Here is a 21,846-nt window from a genome sequence, read left to right on the forward strand (position 1 = left end):
ATTGAAAGGTCAAAACTATTCAACCGTAATTATAAAATATGTCATGGTTCAGAATATGTATGTATATATAGATACATATACATATTTACACACACACTCACTGGGCACGCATATTACAGACAAGTCTACTTGCAGTCCGCACGGTGTCTGCAGACATTCTGCGGACTTAGTCTACAGAAAGGTCGAGTCTACAGATAGGTGACAGGGGTGACTGATAGGTGACTCATGAGTGACTGAAAGGTCAAACCGATTTTTGTAAGGGTCGCAATTATTCCAAACACGGAAGCATACGGCGACGCATCAGGTAATTAGTATCAAATGCTTACGCATCATTTAGATAACTCCCAGAAAAGATTTTGCGTGTAATTTCTTTTCTTTTCGAATTTATTCTTTTTTCTCTCCCTATAGAGCGCGCCGCGTTAGGCGTTACGAACGGACAGACAGACCGGCGGACAGATCTTCAGGGTGAGTAGCCTAAGAATGCTTACTCTACAAAAAAAGAATAACCGAATAACCATCTTTTACAACAGCACCGCAGCAAACCCGTGGGAAAAAATATGAACTAAAAGTGCACATTCATCCCTTGCTATCGAAATAGAGGAATGACATATGCACACATGCGGGTATTTATGGGTTTGAAATGCTTCAGCTGTATTACTTGTACGCTGATCCTATATCTGTTGCGTGTCTGTAATAAACCTTCATTTGAAAAATAGCGCTTCTGTGGTAGCATCTCCGTTTTATCGGCGAGGAGGAACGCAGCCTCGAACCAGCGCGCCGCGCCGCTCTCCTCCTCGCACTGGTATGTGGGGATTCCGTTTTCTCCCAGCGACAGCTTGGAAAGATAGCGGTTTCATTGCGAATTAGTTTTATTCCAGCCTATTTCGTCTGGGATTTCTGCGATGACAGATGACTCAAGGTCGACAGGCTACCACTATGCTGTATTCGGCTGCAAAAATAACTTTGGGAAGCAAGCGTGAGTGGCACCTTCAGCTGCGGAGACTTCGTGGGCACCGTCGCCGCGATAGCAGAGAAGCGCCCGCTTTGTATTACCAGCTTAAACAGAAAGGAATTGATGTCATCGCGTGTCTGTTCGGAAGGTTTTGTTCCCAGTGAGCGCACGGCGACGAACTCGGCACCCCTGATGAAACTGCGATGTGAAAGAAAGGCGCGTATTCGAGTCGGACAACTATTGCGAATGGATGAAGCTATATCTTCGTGCACCCACATCAAACTTATTCTATTTAAACGTGTTCTAAGGTTATGATGCTTGGCAACCAACGTGTTGGTGGAAGTTGACCGAGGACGTATTATGAAAACAGTACGTGCCGACTAAGAAATGAAGGTGTGCTCTTTTCCGGCCGTGTGTCGGCCGGCCTGGTTCACGTGGGCTCTTCCGTGCTTCCGAATCTCGCCGGCAAGCTGTCGACGCTGCTCATCGCGCGCTGTATTACTGAAGAAAATAAAGTTGCCCTTGCAAAGAGTAGTTCGTTTTTCAGCTCACTCGAGTAGGCGAGGTGTCTTGGCACGCACGGGCACCATTCGAGACCTAAGGGTTCAGCGCATCGCGTGCGTCTGGTTGATCGTGGCATATTCGCTGTCACTATCGTCAGCTCATATTATCCATGTTAACAGCCCTTTCGATCGAGTTGTGTTATAGTTCTTCATTTTGTAAGTCTTGATGCCCGCGTGCCAGATAATCAATGTTTAGAAAATCGTACCGCGTAAATTTTAGGCCCACGAAAGCTAGCAAAACGTTCTTCCTCCGAACTTCGCAGTTACCTGGATTGGGGTGTATGCTGGTGCGACACACCGCAGGACACACGGAGACACCTCTCAATGTTGTCACCTTAGTGATACCTTAATAGCCGTTCAAGGCTACACATACAATAATAACACGCTGCATGTATACGTTACGTATCAACAGTGTTCAGACTTGACTGGCCTCCTATTTCGATCCTGGGGACAGCTATGGGAACTCCTCTAGGCCCGTCGCCGTTTCGATATTGCGGCTATATCGAAGCTAAAAGCTTAGTGACAACACGCTAAGAAGTTTCCCAAACCAAACAACTTGTTGACACCTCTCGGGAAAGCGCAAAACTTGCCACTGGTCGTCAACAGCATGCAGGTTCGCCGTGCACCCTCCAGTGCGATCCCACATACGAGCATGGCGCCACACGATAGACGGCGCTGCGATCGCAAAATGGCGGCGCCCTCAATAAAACGGTCTAGTAAATTCTGAAATGTTAGTGCGAAGACGACGAACTGATCATTAGGCCTGCCGTAATAGGGCGCTCAGGATTGACCAGACGGGGTTTCTGTAACGTACACCCAACGCGCGGTACCCGGACAGTTTGCTGGGATTTGATCTCGCGACATCGTGGTTAGCAGCGCAATGCTATAGCCGCTAAGGCACCAGGGCGGGCATTTTCCCTACATCTATCTCTACTGTGCAATGCTTCAAAATGGAAGTAAACCCACTCGCCCAGATTCCTATTGAGGTTAAGCTCCCATACGTAAGATAATGCCAAATCCACACGGGCCTTACCTCAAGAAATCAAATACGTCGCAGCAGTAGATGCTCAGTCGCTTGTCTATTGTCTGAAAAAAAAAAGTGGTAACCCTGTTGGCATTCAGAAAGCGTAACGTACAACTTTTGGGTCATATTCACCTAGTTCAACCGATGTGATTTACCTTGATGACCACTATTTCTTGCGTTTTGTGTACGTGATAGTAGTTCTGCTACCTCTCAAGTTTGTTTGCGTTATAATGCCGTTTGAAACCAAGCAGGCATGTTAGCACTCCTACTTGCAAACATTATGAAATCTGGCCTTGTGCCTCACACATGTGCATAATCATTTCCCCCCTAATTTTACAACAGTCACGCAACGGCTTTTTGTGCCGCCAGCTGTTACACTGCTGTAGAACGTGCTACGAAAGGCAAAACCAACGGCTATATCAGTGTGCAGAATTACATCAGCCGTAGACGAAGACGTAGTGGGAATCATTGATAACGCGGTTCATTAAGAAAGAAAATTCAACGATTAAGCAGTAGTGTTTCAATCGCCGTAGATAGCAGGGACAAAGTGCACTGGACTGATAGAGTTTTCTACGTTTACTGAATTTCCTTTTAAATACTGGAATTATTTTTACCATCTTAGGACTCATAGAGAATCTTCCTAACGCAATGAAAGTGAGAAAGTGAAATTACTAGCCTATCGGTATCTCGTCAGGGCGAAATTAGAATATGCATTCCCCATTTGGAACCCTCATAAAGTATATCTCATCAATCAACTGGAATCGCTTCAAAATCGAGCTGCAAGATTTATTTATTCTAAGTACTCCTACGGCATCAGTATATCGGCACTAAAAAACAGAATCCGGCTTATCATTGCTTGCATCTCACCGCCGCCTTGCTAGTCTTTGTCTTTTTCACAAGTTCTTTTAGAGCTCACTTGGCAAAGCCCCATACATTCTCCCCCCGGCACGCATATCCAGCCGCACCGGTCACCCGCAACAAGTCGCGCGCCTACGTACACGCACTGTCACTTTTTCGTCTTCATTCTTTTTTCGTGCAGCAACAGACTGTAACGGCCTTTCCAACGAAATCACACTCATAACCTGTGCCAGCACATTTTTAAAAACCGTAACAAATTATCTTACCCTGTAATAAAAATATGGCCTTCAATTGTTTATGTATGTATATACCCACCCCTTATGTAATACCCCTTCAATGGGGCCTTTAGGGAAATTAAATGAAATGAAATGAAATCACGGAGCATAGCAGATACGCAATCAACGACAGATTGAAATAATTTAGTTTCCGCACCATCATAGTGCGGAAACTAAAATAACCCGGGTTCTTCATTGATACTATCGCGCTCGCCAATTTATTTTTAGGAACCGGATTGCGATAAAAGTAAGGAGTAAGTGCTGCATTCGACAGCTGGATAAGGCCACTCACCCACGTGTATTTCAGGAATAGCAATGGAGGACGCCAGACTGCAAAAGCAGCCGTATAAGTTATTAGCTTATACGGCTAATTTATTAAGCGGTTGTCTATTACTTTATTGGACACTATTGCCGTGGTATTATTGGCTTTTTTTTCTCTTTTCTTGCTAGGAGGTTCGTTTATGACCACCCCTATTGTCATTGTTATCGTTAACTGCTTGCGTTGTGTTTCTGTGAAAGCGCTCTTTCTAATAATATTCCAATTGTTTTATAAAATAATATTTCTACTTTTTCTAAAAAGCTTCAAGTTTGGTGTTATATGCGCAGTTTTGTAATCTGTGTATATAATTTTTATGATCAATGCATCTGAGGAGGGAATTTATTAGTTACAGTTTTGTTTTAAAACGAGTACTTGTGAACCATTTGCTTACTGAGCTTTTCTTACGGGATATTGCAATTTTTCGATGAAACAATGACACTTTTCGTCACCTGTTAAAGCAAGGGCAACGAAATTCCCGCTCTCTCGCGATAAAAACTGGCAAATTAACGCGGTGTTGTGAATAGATTTTGCCGTGGGTTGCCGTATATGTTAACATTTCATTGATGGCGCTAGCGCGAAAAGATGGCGGTAGTGAGCATGGATGGTCTGAAATGTCACATGGCAGTAGTTCCGATGGACCAGTTAACGAATACGGGAATATTGTATTACAGCAGACTCCGTGCAATTCACAAACCAACTTGGTATGTTGGTGATTTGCACTCATTGACGCACTGTATTATTTTTGTTCTTCCCTAATTTCCTAACTGTCAAATTTTCATAACGATTCTGATGATGGTGGTGTGTTTGTACGTGTGTCATGTGCTGTGCCGCTGCCAGAACGCAGGGGCCAGGGGCTGCGGGTGTCGTCAGCTTATCAGGAGGCAGCCTTTTTACGCAGTCCTAGCACTGCCATTGGCGTATAGTTTGCGGAATGATCAAAGTTGACCACATTTGATAAATAAATTTTCCAAAATTCTGGCAGGTATGAAAATTAGGAGCAAGGCAGGCTTGGGCATGCAACTAGAAAAACAAGCGATTCTCATGGTGCTTTGGGACATTGCATACAGCAGTTTCTGATGACTGCATTATTCAGCACAGCACAAATATTTCTAGCTTGCACCTATTATTGGGTTAACGTGTGCGTTCGGCATTTTCTTGTGTTTTTTTTTCGTGCTGCTTTGGACAGCCCGCTCCGTTGCAGGCTCTGTTGTCGACTTCTCGCACGAGCGACTTTACTAACTCAAAATCTTAACTCATCATATCGTAACTTTATGATTTACCTGAAGAATTTTACATTTGGTGGTGGGGCAATAACTTTCCGTAGCCGTGAGGTTGTTTTCACAGAAGAATTCATCGATTGCTTGTTGCGTAATTTCTACAGCGATGACAGTGTGACCTATCTCGTAGAACCTGTGAAGGAACAAAATAATGAAGAAACAACATTTACACTGGCAAACAAAGCTGAAGCTAGAGGCTCACCATTTCATCTCGAGCATTTTCCCACACATGGGAAAAAAGACACGAAGTTCTCTCTTCGACGTTCTGAATTGATCGCCAAATTCTCTCAGGTACCTGAAATGTAAGGCAATTATATATTAAAGAGGCAGAGCGCTGTACTAAGCCACGCAATTCAACCATATACCTGTGCCTGAAGCAGCTCTTCTGATAAAATCATAACAGCCATGTAAGATTAGTCCATACAAGTTGTCCTGATTCAGTTTTCGCCTTGTATCTAACCATAAAAAACTTCCATAAAGTTCGCTTTGTCTGCCGAGGCGTCCAGATGTGCGCGTGAAACAAGCTTCCCCTAGTTCCATGTGGCGGAAATAATATGTTCCGTGCTTTGGGACTACTTGCCCCATCATACGACAAGGGCGGCATCGATGACCCACGTGACCACTACCATCGGGCATGGTGGCACCAGCGTAACAGCGGTCACCACTCTGTTTGTCGTCATCTTGCAGGTACGAAGATATGCTTACTGTACCCATTCTAGTGACCAGTTGTTACTGGTGCTGCCGTGCCCGCGGATTTGTGCATGCTTATTGACATGGCGCTGTTCTTAATGAAACTGATTTCACTGGCAGGGGATTTTGAAAACAATCCAGGCGTTGATATAACAAAAATTGCAGAAAACATGGAAGAAGTTGCAGCCCATAAAAAGAAATTAAGAGGAACGGCTTGTTGACATAGCAGAGAAAAATCTAGATGCCCTCTCACGCCTTGAACCGAAGATAGTATCGTGCCTAAAATAAAGAGAAGACATGCATCAGGTCACAAAAAAAGCTGGCAAAAAGAATGGACAAGTTGTACAACCAGAGTAGAAGATCAAGCCCTACAGTTTGCGGCATAACGGAAACAGAGGGCGAAAACAGCAAGAACCTAGAACAAACCAAATATAACGATTATCCAAGACACTCTTTGCTTGCCACGCGTTGCCACAGAGCGAGTTCATCCTCTCGGCCAAATCAGGTCACCGCAAGTAGAGCACAGTTATAATTAGGCTTCTCGAATTAAGACAGAAATCAATAATATTCGGAAAGGGGGCCAAGTTGAAAAATGCCGGTCTGTCTATTGGGAAAGACGTGCCTAAAAGACACGTCTTTCCCAATAGAAAATCGGCCAATAGAATATTTCCCAATAGAATAGATTCCCAATAGAATCCCTCAGCCTTTTTCCCAAGAAGAAAGCTGAGGGATAGCGCTAAGGAAAACCGTGAAAGTCATGACAAGGGACCCTATGTCGCAAAGCTATTCAAATCTGTTTTAATTCCAATCTCGCAGCGTTGTTTGAACTGCCCGATTAAATGAATTAAACGCTCTCCTCGTATATATGAGGCCACTTTTCTTTGCTATATTAGCATTGCCTACTTTGGCTTGTTTTTCTTATCTAATTAGCTGACAAGAGACGAGGAGGACGCAGAAGCGGAGAAGGCTCCGGTGGGTCCGAGCTAACGCACTGAAACTGCATAACCGGGGGAGCAGGGTGGTGCCGGCATCTGGGATTGGCCTGCTTACCCTGGCTTAGATTGCGGTGGCTGATCGAGAATCGCGGCGGCGTGCAACGGAAGGTTACGAATACTGCTAAAACTAATCCTCGGCGAAGGTGACTTGACAGAGCGATGTCGTAAAAATGACGAAAGGGCTCGATAAGTTACAATGTCACGCAAAAAATTGTTCCCTTACGCAAAGAAATCCCTTCTCCCCAGCAGCTGCGAGTAGCCAGTACCAGAGCGACATCCTCTATTCCTTTGGAACGAAGCAGCTTCAGGCTATTGAAAAATGAAATCAGTTTTGTCCGGCATTTTATTGCATCTTTGACGCATACATGTCCCTTTGCCGTGCCTAGTTTTTTTCGGGTTGGTGACGTCGCGTGACAGACTGGCAATGTGGCGCAACCCGAAAACATTTGACAAATAGTGGAGTGCTAATGGCGAGAAAGGTGTGAAATCAGAAACGAGCTTTCTTCTTGTTCAGCCCATTCATGGATTGAATCGGAGGTTTTAAGTGTCAAAACCACGATTTGATTACGGGGCACGCCGTATTGTGGGACTTTGGATTAATTTCGACGAAAAGGGTATCTTTAACGTGTCTCCAATGCATGCGACACGGGCGTTCTTGCATTTCGCCCCCATCGAAATGCGGCTGCCACGGTCTGGATTTGATCCCGCGACCTCGTGCTTAGCAGCGCCATACCGTAGCCGCTAAGCCACTGTGGTGGGTTCGGTGCATGCATAATCAGTGTGCACACGTCATATCAGATCGTTGCATAATCGTTGCTGTCCGAGTATATCAGAAATGAACATGAACAACTATGCGACCGGACTCGCAGATTTATTTATTGTCCAACCTTTACAAGCGCCACAAACCTGCATTTGCTCTCCTTTTCCTGTTGATAATTTCCTTAAAGCGCCAGCTTTGAGGCCAAACCCGAAAGGCGCGTGAGCTGCTGCCCGCCACATCGCTTTGCCGATATAAGCAAACTGCAACGCGTTTTCTGGACGCGCGTGAGACCGCAACTGCCGCAACCACGAGCGAAACGAACACGTCAAGTGAGCGCACTCTCGCCGCCAGTCAGGCACAAGCGAAAGACAAGACAAGCAGTCAAATCGAGCTGCGCTCCAGCTATCGTAAGCCGCCGCAAGCATACCGAGATAACAGAGCACACCACTTCGCGGCGCTGGCGTCAGTCCAAGCCGGTCCCAAGGTAAATATACCTGGTAGCGAAGCTTCCATCGGAGCCCATACGTTCAAAACATGGCGGTCCATCGCCGGTTCATGGGGCTTAGCGCCATCTGTATGTGGTGGGAACACTTCCGGCGGTAGCAAAAATAACGTGACGCCATGTCCGTTAAAAGCAGAAGTGACGTCATTTTGTTTTCGAAGGCGCGAAATTTGTTTTGTTGTTCTTCCTTTGGAGCTATATATTCAAATGCCCCGCCATTCGACTTGATGGGCGTTTCGAGCTTTCAGCGTGGAAAGCGATGCAGGAAAAGGCCAGCCGTACGGTTGTCGAAATTGCATCCCTGCACAGAACATACTTTTTTGGAGGCCGACGAAAGCTTTAGGTGTAGAGTGCTGATCCTATTGTCGGATGCCAAGCCCGTCGGCCAGCGCAGTCGCACGAAAACAACTGCACAGTTATCTGGCGGTCGTAACTCACTACTTTTGACTGAACAGATTAAGAAGCAATGAAGCTACCCGCGTAACCAAATTCAGACAAACTTCGACAAGCAAGAAAGCACACATTGTGAGGGGGGCGTATTTCAACAGGTGATACGAGTGCGCCTCTCTGCCCATTTCAAGAAGTGCATTGCACTGCGAGTGATAGTGGCGTCAACGCCCCCTGTAGCGATGGGCGCTGAAAAGAAATGCATTTATTAAAAATAATAAAATTAAACGTATTTTCCTAACTCATCACGAATATATAAAATTGACTAGGAATTTTATTTTCGTTGAATGAATCTAACTGTGTCTCGTCTGAATTAAAAAACGCGTTTTTCTTTCCCAATGTTTGTTCCCTCCAAACATAGTCGCGCTTCAATCGCTGCTCCCATAACCCCCCATGCTGATGTCGGTGACAATCTCTACTGAACCGCTTTTCGCCCAAAGCTTCGCGACCTATTTGAATCGACCTTGCCGGCCCGGCCATGCGGAGCGTTCGTGATAAGCGTGCTGGCGGCTGTACCACTAATGCTATCTTCGGCTGGTCGTTTCTGAGCACTCTGGAGCGCTCTGGCGAGCGGCGTTGTCTTCGGCTGGTTGAAAGAGGGTGCGCGCCCTGCGTTCGGCTGGTTCTTCTCGATGGCTCTCCTCTGTCTTGGAGCGCTCTGAGGCGCTCCAAGCCCTGTCGTCGGAGCAGTCATCGAGATTGAAACGTCATCGCAGCGCCGCGTCGCTGCTGTTGGCGACGGCCCACCGTAACCATGCCAACCTAGGCCACTGCACGTTGGCGTTTCGACGAACGTTCGTACCGCCGGCACGTCCGCCGGTTTTTCCGGCAGCGCCGGGAGCTTTGGATAGGCGAAACATCGGACGTTGGCAGTAGTCACGTGGTTTCGCATAAGCAATTTCCTCCTCCGAGAGCGAGTCGCACGTTCGGCTCGCGCACTTGTCCTCTACCTTTGAGCTCGGGAAACGACCGATCTACCCGACTCTGCTTCGGGGCATACAGGCGACCAGTCGAAGATACCATAAGTCTGTGCAGAGCACTTGCACTCTTACGCACTTCTTACGCTTGATATTTTCAAGGGCTCATTGTTGTATCCGCAACAAAAGGCCTAGGTGCAACGTAGCGCTGCTAGCGCAACCGAGCCACAGCTATTAGTGGCGCACGCACCCGTACCGGCAAGCGGCGCAAGCAGAGGAAAAAATTATGGGGTTTTACGTGACAAAACCACTTTCTGATTATGAGGCACGCCGTAGTGGAGGACTCCGGAAATTTCGACCACCTGGGGTTCTTTAACGTGCACCTAAATCTAAGCACACGGGTGTTTTCGCATTTCGCCCCCACCGAAGTGCGGCCGCCGTGGCCGGGATTCGATCCCGCGACCTCGTGCTCAGCAGCCCAAAACCATAGCCACTGAGCAACCACGGCGGGTAAAGCAGAGGAAGCACCAAGCCAGTAGCGGTGCGCCAGCGGTGGCGTGGAGCAACAAGCCGCCAAGCCAATAGCGGCCAGCAACCGACATCTTCATCTGAGAGAGAGCTACTGCGCTGCACTTTACCCCAATTTTTTCCTTCCAACAAGAATCTCTCTCTCATGGGGGTGCGCGCGCATCAGCGACAAACTCTGTGACCTTGAATGGGCTCGCGTTTAAACTTGGCTCTGACTAGGCAAGGAACTGCTTGGCGTTTAAATAGCTGTTCAACGAAATCCATATCATAAGTATTTCCAGTCGGTACTTAAAACAGGTAACGAGTTTCCTCGCTGAGTCATTTCTACAGATTCCCAGCATAAGTCCGCCAAACATAAGTGCCTCAGGAATGTTTTAATGTTTTACTCGCTATTGACACACACACAAAAAAAAAGAAATCTGGAAGCCCTGAAGACGCCCTAAACGATTTCCTAAAGCGTTACGCTCAGTGGTGTAGCAGATATCTTCCTCTTATCTATCGTAGGTCACTTTCAACTGCAGGTCCAGACTAAGGGGAGTGTTGCATACCCCGGGCGCGATTACAGCAGCGCCGCACTATCGAAGCATAAGCCGAGCCAACAGAACGTTTGTTCACAAGTGTAGAGCGTACTTATAAGAATCGGAGTGACCAAGGCAGAGGGAAGAATAGAAAGAGAGCGATAGACAAGGTGAAAAGATACCTTGCACACACGAGAAGTTGCAGCAGAGGGATTACTATTTCTTGTTTCCAGCCGAAATTCTAAATTAGGTGGGAAAATGCCTCTTCAAACAATAGTCAACCTTTGTGTTGCGAAACAGAGCATGGATATTGAGAGCCATTTGTAATCTACTAACGATGGAGAAAAACATTTTTGCTACTTGCAGATTTTGCCACTTTCAAGATCTATACTCCAAAGCTTAAACATTTGACACCGCCAAACTTTTTTTTCCGTAATTTTTAAACAATTATAACTACTGGCCCAAGAAAATGTAGACCTATGGCGACTCCAGTATTTTTTTAACACTGACGAAATTTGCTTTTGGAGCAAGCGCCTATCACTCAACTCTTACTCAATGGCTTTGTGGGACCATTTTAGCTCAGGTGATGAAGCTGGAAAATTTTCTGAGCAATGTTGAAATATTGTCCTGAAGTTTAGCGCGAAGTGCTGCAAAATTGTGCATTCAGTTTATTAAAAATCCCCAAAACGCCAAAATCGCAAATGTAGAGAAAATTGGCCAATGTTAAGGGCGTTTTTTTTAAGAAGGACCATAAACGGCAATATGAATTCCAATTTTCGAGAATGCCTTCGCAGTAATAATAAATCTAGTACTCAAAAATCATGTCGCTGTATTTTATCTTAAACAGAAAATAATTAGCACATTTTAAAAACCCTCTAGTGTCATCCCTACAGTATGTTTAATTGTAATATTAAAATCGAAATTGTATTCATATTGCATTCCGAGCTCGTCGTTCTTGTGGTAATTGTGGACTCATATTGTGGATTCCGTGCCCCTTCTCTCACGAGGGTTGCAATGTGGCCTTGTTGGTAATGCATCTTCAAGGGGTGCACGGTAGCGCGATTAAAAGACGGGACGAAAGAAGACACACAGGGACACACACAGTGCTCTCAGCCACGAAATGAGTTTCAAGTCTCCTGTAACCGTATCTTTTCGCCGGTACAATAAGATAGTGTTGCGAATCGGGGTAATGTTTAGGCCAGGAATCCTTCAGGCACAGGGATGAGCACAGTCCCAGCGCAAAAAGATTAGCGCAAGTGACTGTTGGCCGGAGCGGCAAAATCTCAACATGCGGCGCTGTTGTTAGAGAGCGCACCGATAGTGATAGTGCCAGGCACATTCCATTCTCCAAAGCAGGGGTGGCGGGCGAAAAACCAACCATCTTAAAACTTGCATTATCAAAGCTATCAAATGCCTCACTTTTCGGCCATGCTATGCACCAACGACGCTGCAAACGTGAGCCCATTTATTTATTTTTTATGCGCGAGCGTTATCATCGGTGGTAATTTCTTTGTCACAGCCAGTCTCGATCGCCATTTCCTCGGTGATTGACACCACCAAGCCGCGTGCACCCTCCGTTTTCTGCTTCTATTGGCCACAGTTTCCTAAGCCCTAAGCCTCCTAGTCGGGGCAAGTAAAAACAGCTAACATCGGTGGTGGCGCCCCTGTCAATCGCAGCTTCAAACATTTTCCGCTGCGACAGGCCGACGACTGCTTACTTTCCCCCTTCTCCTTACCCTAGCGCAGAGTACCTGACTAGAGGACTGTACCTGAGGCCGACCGCTCTGCATTCGTATTATTAAAATTTTATCTCTATTTCTTCCAGCGACAATGAAGAAAGGGTTTCTACCGGCACCCTTGTTTCTGCTGACAGCTATCCGATGACCGCTCTTGTTGATACTGGTACCGATTACTCTGTCACGAATGAGAACTGGTTTACTCGACCAGGAAAGGCGACGGCGCTATGCCCGTGACCTCAGCTCCGTACAGCGGGTTGTGACACCCAATCTTGTGACACCGATTGGTAGATGTACTACGAGGGTTCAGGTCTGTGTCGGTGCATTCATCGTATTGGTCGCGTGTTCAAAGAATCTCATCATCGGCATACACTTCCTTGAAATGAAATGAAATTATGGGGTTTTACTTGCCAAAACCACTTTCTGATTATGAGGCACGCCGTAGTGGGGGATAATAATAATAATATTTGGGGTTTTACGTGCCAAAACCACTTTCTGATTATGAGGCACGCCGTAGTGGAGGACTCCGGAAATTTTGACCACCTGGGGTTCTTTAACGTGCACCTAAATCTAAGCACACGGGTGTTTTCGCATTTCGCCCCCATCGAAATGCGGCCGCCGTGGCCGGGATTCGATCCCGCGACCTCGTGCTCAGCAGCCCAACACCATAGCCACTGAGCAACCACGGCGGGTGTAGTGGGGGACTCCGGAAATTTCGACCACCTGGGGTTCTTGTACGTGCACCTAAATATAAGTCCGTGGGTGTTCTCGCATTTCGCCCCCATCGAAACGCGGCCGCCGTGGCCGGGATTCGATCCCGCGACCTCGTGCTCAGCAGCCCAACACCATAGCCACTGAGCAACCACGGCGGGTCACTTCCTTGAAGAATACGGGACTGTGATCAAACCTCGCCGGCTTCTATAGTGACTTTTTCCGGCAAACTAGCAACTCGCGCATACGATCGCCGCCCTCAGTCAATGATGTTACGTATCGTGGACAATTTTATTACTATAGACCACCCAGGACGGCTATGTTGGCCACTGTGGAAAGCGATGCCGACCCTCTCTGTGTCAGAATCGATGAAGGCAATCTGTAAGTGCTAGCGTCTCGGCTGATCTGCAATGTATGTGGTGCTTGCAGCTGACAATTTCAGTCGCGAATACCAGCACTTCACCCGACGGAGTGCAACTGCTTACTTGGAGCCGATCAGCAATCGTGCTGTTTGTTTCGCAAGTGGACAAACCTCTAAAGCTTTCCACCATGACCTATCGAGCATCGATCAAATTGATGTGAATGCTAAACTATTGGCTATCCAGCCACTGGGCATTCGAAGGCGTCTGGAATACGTAGCTGACTGCTTCGTCTCAACGTCAAAAGTCACACAGATGCCGAATACGCAGCACAGAATCCGCCTCTTTCACGACGCGATGGCGCATGCACCTTGCCCTGGAGGATTATAGTTGCGAAACGTTTTGGAAGGGACGCGCGCGCGGCCGCGGAACCTGAAATCAGGGGAACGTCCCCTGAAAAAAATAAAAAATAAGAAACGGTCTACGGATGCGCACAGCAACAAACACTCGTGCCGTGTACCGCGTTGGAACTCCGCTCGTAGCTCTTCGTCGGTGCGGTGCGCAATACGTGCATAGCGTAAGACTGAAACACCACTTTGAAAGAGAAAGTGGCCAGGGCAGCGTCCGGACTGCACTGTGAACCAATTAGCTGCCGCCTTGTACTGATGGCTAACAAATTTATCGAAATGCGCCTGCGTTACACTTGGGCGACAATGCAAAAACATCACGTTGCTGACAAAGTCTTCTTGCAGGGTAGACCATCTCTTGCTGGTGGTGGCAGCGCGTGCCTGACTTCGCGCACTCGCTTAAGGTGCGTTAAAACTGGCTCGATTCGAGACCAACGAGACCGAAAAAACGTTGCGCGCACAACGGCACAACCAACGGGCGCGAGTTGTCGTATAGCGCGACGGGTGTTCTTATTGATGGCGCCGACAAGAGAGATCATGCCGACATGATCGTTCGACCGAACCCCACGCGAACAGCCCTCGAACCGATAACGCGATAGCCGCTGCCCCTTCGCTTGTATATAGAATTGTTCGCGCTCAAAATGTCGAAACGTGCCTTCGAAGTTGCAGTGCAGAAGCTTCAGTCCTCTCAAGCTATACACATGAAGTTTAAGCCAATGCTGATCCTGTTCAGCGAAGGTTGGGTTAGGCCTGGCTACGTCGAATTCGTGCACTCCCTACCGGTAGGACTGAACTTAAACATAAGCAGTTACTATGAAGGAAACTTTTATGGTCAAGTTGTGGCCCTATGACGATTTGATTACTCTTTACTGTAGCAAGTATGTGACGCCCCCCGGACATAATCTTGGTTCGCCCGCCAAGCTCGGCAGGCAACATTGGTCACCGCACCACAATAAACACCGACGAGCACGGCTGCTCGCCGGTCAGTCATCGGTCAGCACCACCACGCTGCGGAACGTCCGTCTATCGGAGGGTTCCACAAGCCCTCTCTTGCTCACGACCCGGGGTGGATCGTGACATTTACATCGCACGGCACGTACGCAATAGGAGGCAAGCGAGAACACAGCGCTGGGCCAACATCTGTCTGTCAGCGTCCTCGAAGGCTGCGGGTGGCATTCGCTACGTAGATCGGTGGGTCTGTACGTGGTGTTATGGTGACACATTTTTTAATTCCAGAGAAGCACTGTTTACCTCTGTGCCAAACTGGAAACAAGAGACGGTGAATTCGGTACAGCAGCATAAACAACCGGTGTGGTAAGTTACCAACGGTGTCGTCGATGGAATCCGCGTTTTCTGGATAGAACTACATGACCTATAATTGAGCGCTTATGCCGAGGCCAGCTTTCTCTAATTATGCTTTATGCTACGCGCAAACTGTAAGCATGAGGAAGTTCAAGAAAAGCGAGAATCAGTAACAACAGCACGCAATCTGTATCTGTATCTGGGTCACAGTTGCCGTTGTTCAAATGGCTCGGCTGCTCAATTGACTCGTGTCAGGTTGGGACAACGCGGCTCATATACGCAGATATGTTTTGTTACCTTTTGAGATTATTTCATATCATCGATGCGCCATTTCCACAATATTCGGAGCTAACAACGATCTGTGGCTGTAGATATCGATGTAAACAAATGAACCATTTTCGAAAAACCGACATGACAGGCTGCACGTTAAGACATCCTGAACATACGAAACGTCAGAAGAATGTGCCAAAAGAAAGGAACACAAAAAGCGAGGTGCAAGAGCAGACATCAGTGACAACAAACTCCAAGACAATCTCGTTGGCAGACGGAACTGTCGACCGCATTGTTAACACAACAGCGCACTCAGGCCTGCTCACCCAGTTGTCGATTAGTGCTACATGACTTTCAGGAACGGCATGCTGCCATTATAATTACCTGAGATCAACAAAACGCACAACCGACGCTCGCGCAACATGGCCGCAGGTACACAAATCAACCGGCGAAAGCCCCGGCACCCTTCCAAAACGTTTCCAGCCGCGTGCGACAGAGGGAAGCTCAAGAACATGAAGAAGGCGGATTATGACTCATCCCAATGAAATACCCGCGCGTCATCGGGCTTACCGCGTTTCTCACCGCGAGCGAGACGCCATTCTGAACTAATTTCAACAAATGCTCGCCGACGACATCATTCAATCTTCGACGAGTTCCTGGTCGTACTTGTGCTGGTGAAAAAGAAAGATGTTACACTGCGTTTTCGCGCTAGCTATACCGCAAGCTGAACAACGTTACAGACAAGTACGTTTGACCCCTTCCTCGAACTGGCAAGTCCTTGGGTCACCTTCGACACTCCCGATTCTCCTGCTGAGTTTCTTCTTCTCAGCTGATCCGCTATATTATAAAACTCAGTGGCATTGTTCACCGAAAAGCCACTGCTAAATATGCCCAAATTAACGGGCTTATAGAGCGATTGAGCAAAAGCATAGCGGTCATGTTCTCATGTCTGTTGAGGCGACCATAAAAACTGAGACGATGCTCTTCCATAAGTTACGTTCGCCCCTCAACACTGCAGTGTGGGAAATGACCGGCGTCATGCCATTTCGCTTGCTGCATGGCCACGCGGCTACAATGACTTTGGAAGTCTTGCTTCTACCCAGTCACTCCCGCACCATGATCACAGAAGCTGCTGAATTGGCTCGAGACTCTGAAGAAGCTCATCAGCTTGCGCAGATGCGTATACGCCATCATCAGCGCAACAACGCGAATCGATACAACCTTCGTCACAGAGACCTCACGCATCACCCTGTTGGTAAAGTACCTGAAAGCGTGGTCGATTGGACAAACTTCAACGCCGCTACTTTAGCCCTTACTGGTTTCACGGACGACTTAGTGACGTCAACTATGAAGTTCTTTTCTTAAGAGGAAGGCACCATCCGCCGTTCATGCCTATGACGTGAATCAGACGCCGTTCATCGCTGTTCATGTTCATCCAGCTCACAGCAGCGCTCTGCGCGTCGCTGACTAGTTTTGCTTTCCTTTCCGTCTCATTTCATCTCTTTTCTGCTAAGCGTGCCCCCTTAGCATCGAGCTGATGCTTTCATGGAGGGGAGTAATGCCACACCCCTGTGGATAACGTTGAATCCTGCCTGTGACTGTTATTCGAAGCGAGCAAGGAAAATATATCGTTGTTCGCAGGAAAAGTACAACAGCAACGTTGAACTATCGTTGCTTTAAAGTCTATGTGAAGTTTTCCGTGAGAATATCGTGTGTTTGACACGAAAACGGCACAAGCAATTTAGGCTTACGGCACGGAACCCAGACATGTGACGCAGTTAGCGAAAAACAACTCAGCCGTCCTGGCGCAGTTAATTTGAATTTATGACTCGTACCGGGAGATGTTTGCGACGCTTCCTGTGGGTCCCGCACAATTTTAACTGATTTCGGTAGTTTTTGGGCGCGCTCGCCGCGCATGGCATTCTGACGCAGTTAGCGAAAAGCAGCTAGGCCGTGTCGGACGCGGTCAGTTTCACGCGTACTGAATCTTAAAGGGACAAGTTTGTGAAGCTTTTATCTGACTCCCAGCATGATTGTTATTAGTTCCGTTACATTTTGGGATACTTTTGAGGCACGATCGCCGCGCCTGGCGCCGTGACGCTGTTAGTGAAAAGCAGCTCGGTCGTATGACGCAGTTTCGCGCGTACTGAATATTACTGGGACAAGTTCGCGACGCTTTTCTCTGACCCCAAGAATTATTGTAATTAATTTCGTAACTTTTGGGGGATAATTTTGAGGCACGCTCGTTGTGCCTGTCGCGGCGCAGTTAGCGGAAAGAAGTTTGGCCATGGCGACCAAGTTAGTTTGGCGTGTATTGAATCTTAGTGGGACAAACTTGAGACGCTTTTTATGGCCCCGCAACAACTTGTACTTTCTTTCGGTACTCACGCTTGTCGAAAACGAGACGAGCAATTGCCGAGAGTGATAACATGGGTGTGGATTACGTGCGCCGGCAGAATCCGCAAAAGATAACGCCAAGGAGCTCAAACACCAGGAAACTGTAACTCGAACATTCTTTCTTCTGGACAACTGAAAACGGGATTTGCACCCACGCTCTTGTCTTGAGTGTGAATAAAAGGGATTCTGCGAGCGTCTAGCATGGTTTGGCTGAAAGCCTTTATTGTGGTAACCTGTGTGTTAGCAGCGTACCATCGCGTCGGCTAAGGTCAAGTAGTTTAGGAAACGCACAGTCGCCCGTGTATCTGTGCTTCTAAAGAGAAGGAAATAAGGCCCGGGAATGGGTAAACGCTTGGAAATCAAATGTTTTATTTATATCTCACGTTAGTATTGTCTCGTACGAGTAGTTCTTTTTCTGGGGCATGTCTGCGAAAGTGAATTACTTTCGTTTTTCATAGCGCCTATTCACTACTTTCGCAAATTTCGTTTCTACACGCAGTATACCATAAGGTGTTAAATGTCAAAATGACACAGGCTTGTAATTTAGTTTTTTCAGCTGATGTTTTCCGGTGGAGCTTCTTACGGAAACTACTGCTGCTTAGCTGGTGCCGCAACGTTACATGAATGTACCAAAAGCCCGAAACGAGCATTTATACAGAGCATAATAAACATTTCTTCGTTTCACAAGGCGTCTTGCGTGTACTTAATGAAATTGCACGTGGCGTGGCAGATTCACTGCAGCTTAATTGTAAATATCGTTCGCAATCATTTTTGCCTAATAGTAAAATAACTTGGCACGAAGACCGCGCGCGTTTGAGCAGACGAAAAGAAAAAAGAATAAAAAATGACGCTCAGCACAGCCGGCGTAACGCATTCCAGCTAGCGTTCAAAACGCGCGCGCCCATAATCGAAACGGTACTGTGGTTTCGATTATGGGCGCGCGCGTTTCGATGAAAGCGCAAGAACGAAATACGGGTGGCTTTTCTACCTAAGTTCGCGCACCTGGGGGCTGTGACGTCTTAGATTTTGATGGCAGCTTCTAGGACCTACTAACTATATATAGCGGTACAGATTGGCTACATTGTGTTCTAAAGGAACCAAATATTAAACATGGCAAGTTTCGGGAACCTTTGTTCAGCCAACGCGGCCCAAATGCGAAAACATACTTTGGAATCCCTGACGTCACGCTGACGTACCGGCGCTGGGGTTTCGGCGCAATATGCAAATACTGATACTTGGACCTTCACTTTCTCATCTAATAATCATTTTTTTTTAAATGACTGCCTGCAGGGTTCTCAAACAATGCTTCATTATTCTATACTGATTTACTGTTTCGCTTTAGTGTTCCTTTAACGTCTGTTTTCTTTTTATTAAACGTAAATCCTAGAACTTAGCACTCCTCTCGTCGAATACAACCAAGATGACGATCCTTTGACTATATCTCAACAACCCTACCGTGGAAAGATGTTGGTTGATTTTTCTTATATAAAAAAGGGAAAAAACTATTAGAGCAGAAACATCCCAGTGGGGTGCATTTTCATCGACGGCGTAGCATTCTTTCTGATCATTACTGGTGAATACATTGCATGCTCTACCCCTGAAACCAAGACTGTCGTACTTTAAGAGACACGCAATTACAATACCACGCACACCATGACGATCTTCCCAATAAACTGGTCTTTACTAGCAGTCTTGCGTTCGCTAAATGAAAGAAACCCTGCTGTATACTGCTTTTTTTTTCTTGCATAATTTGCCCGCCCAACACGTTCGCTTGCGTTCCAACACGTCCCCTTCATAAGGTTCTCCCTGTTTTTGCATACGCAATTTTCTGGCTGCTTGCAAGCTCTCATCTGCGTTCTAACTACGCCTCGGTAAGGCAAAATCAAAACACGCCAAGCGGATCTACGCGCTCGCTTGCCCGCGAGAAATTCATAAGAGTGTTCTATGCCACTTGTCGATGCATGCGTTCGTGGAGCAATGCCCACTCGCCTCGATATACGGCCCGGTCGCCGATATCGGCACGTTGGTCAAGTGCGTCGCTGGCGCGGCCGTTAGCTGAGTGCATGTGCAGCTGAGTAGCGTCTTCGGAGGACAGTAGCAGCGTGGCTACATGGCGTTCCTTGTGAAGGAACAATTCAGCCGTCGGGGACGCCTAAATTCCTGCGATGTGCTTTCAGATTTGTCTAGTGGTCTCTATTGTATAATTTTTTGCAAAACACATAAAAGATGGTAATTTTGGCAAGGGTATAATTACCTAATCCTTCGTTATAGAAGTCATATTGTTGTACAGGAGTTCGACTGTATTCGCTTTAGTCTCGTGATGCCTTCCCCCAGGATGTGTAATGCAAGTTTGGTGTTTACAATAAAATGACAAACTGGGCGATTTGGTGAGCGTTAATTATTTATAAAAGTGGGAACGGACGAGGAAGACAGAACGACACAAGCCGAACGCCTCCCAACAAATAACAAATTTTAGAGCGCAGCTCTTAGGCGCCCGTTCATGCGGCGAGAGTCGGCGTTGTCCCTAGGCGTCACCGAGCGAATGAGCACAGTGAAAGATGAAAGCGAACGCCGAGCGCAGTTAGGGTGGCTAGAAGGGGAGGTGTGAATACCGGCGGCGCTTTCCTTCGCGCACCCTAGCGCAGTGTCGGAATAAAAGCGTAGTGCCGCGTAAGACTTGCGACAACCACCACCAGATGGCGCCAGAGGAGCGCGCCGTGGTGTGTTCACCGAAGACATGCGGCAAGCGCGTCCAGCGATACCATATTGGCGGCGAGGAGTTACGGAGTCGCCATCTATCCGAAGCGCCTCGCTGGCGTAGTATGAGGGATCACGTGGTGCGCTCCTCATAGGTTTTGCTGTCAGCGCTCACTGAAAACACCACGCGCGAGCTCTCCCGGACATTTCTGTAAGTACTTTCGAAACGAGAGAAGTTTCGTACTGTCTAAATAATAATCTCGGGCAAACTGAAAGCACACAATCGTTTACAGACCCTATCTCTTTACCGAATACGTACAGTGAACGCCACTGCGCGCGGTCACCGCGATGGAGTCTCCCAAACCGGCTTCTTATGTGAAAGGTAGGTAAACGCTGAGAGCAAACTATGTGAAATATGTTCTTATAGTGTTTGTATAACTAAATGGAGTGTAATAGAACGAAGCCTCAATGCAGCGATCGCGCAGATTCGCAGCGACCGAGTGCGCGTCTGCATGCTTGTCCGCGCACTGTTTCGCTTTCACCGCGCGCGCGTTTTCGCACCGTGCCATGAGCTTTAGGCCGCACAATATGAGCATTTGACAGTATACAAACAACCATTGTTGCGTGGGCGCTATCAGAGCTGTTCAAAAATAATTTCATTGTAGAGACTTCGACGCCTACGGGGACTGTGATGTCCCTAAATTCTTTGAACCTTCAATACTATTTCTCAAGTTGCGTCGCGCTGCATGTTTATCGGTGCTCTCAGCGTGCAATTTCCCTCTGCTCCTTTTTTGTAAATTATGGGGTTTTACGTGCCAAAACCACTTTCTGATTATGAGGCACGCCGTAGTGGAGGGCTCCGGAAATTTTGACCACCTGGGGTTCTTTAACGTGCACCTAAATCTAAGTACACGGGTGTTTTCGCATTTAGCCCCCATCGAAATGCGGCCGCCGTGGCCGGGATTCGATCCCGCGACCGCGTGCTCAGCAGCCCAACACCATAGCCACTGAGCAACCACGGCGGGTGCTCCTTTTTTTTTTTGTAATCCAGTGCATTAATTCATAACACAAACATGACCATATGCCATGCTTTTTTAAAATGTGCTGCTTACCGCTGCCTTTCCACTCCACTGAACATGCCAGTATCTATAGCATCGACAAGTTCATACACCAAACCGTCATGACATTAGTCGGGCAGCGGACTCGGGCGAACGTCTCAGTGCGCGTTTTCAGAACATCGCAGACCGGGCGCCGTAGCAGAAATCTTCCTCGCGCCTGTGCTTGCTGCATACCCGAGTTGTAGCCGATGACTGTTTGCCGGTTTTATGTTTCGCGAGCCAAG

The 21,846-nt window shown here is 47.4% G+C and overlaps 1 protein-coding gene across 1 annotated transcript in view; it reads right to left on the reverse strand.

Moving 5' to 3' along the window:
* Positions 1–21,846, reverse strand: part of LOC139052112 (thiopurine S-methyltransferase-like) — a 190,769-nt gene that overhangs the window by 52,043 nt on the left and 116,880 nt on the right. The window contains exons 4-6 of the mRNA XM_070529211.1: positions 5,471–5,563; positions 5,272–5,401; positions 2,549–2,601 (exon numbers count right to left, since the gene is read on the reverse strand). Coding sequence (XP_070385312.1) covers positions 2,549–2,601; positions 5,272–5,401; positions 5,471–5,563 — 276 coding nt within the window. The remainder of the gene's footprint in view (positions 1–2,548; positions 2,602–5,271; positions 5,402–5,470; positions 5,564–21,846) is intronic.

This window comes from Dermacentor albipictus, unplaced genomic scaffold (assembly GCF_038994185.2).
Source record: "Dermacentor albipictus isolate Rhodes 1998 colony unplaced genomic scaffold, USDA_Dalb.pri_finalv2 scaffold_19, whole genome shotgun sequence".
Lineage (NCBI taxonomy): Eukaryota > Metazoa > Arthropoda > Arachnida > Ixodida > Ixodidae > Dermacentor > Dermacentor albipictus.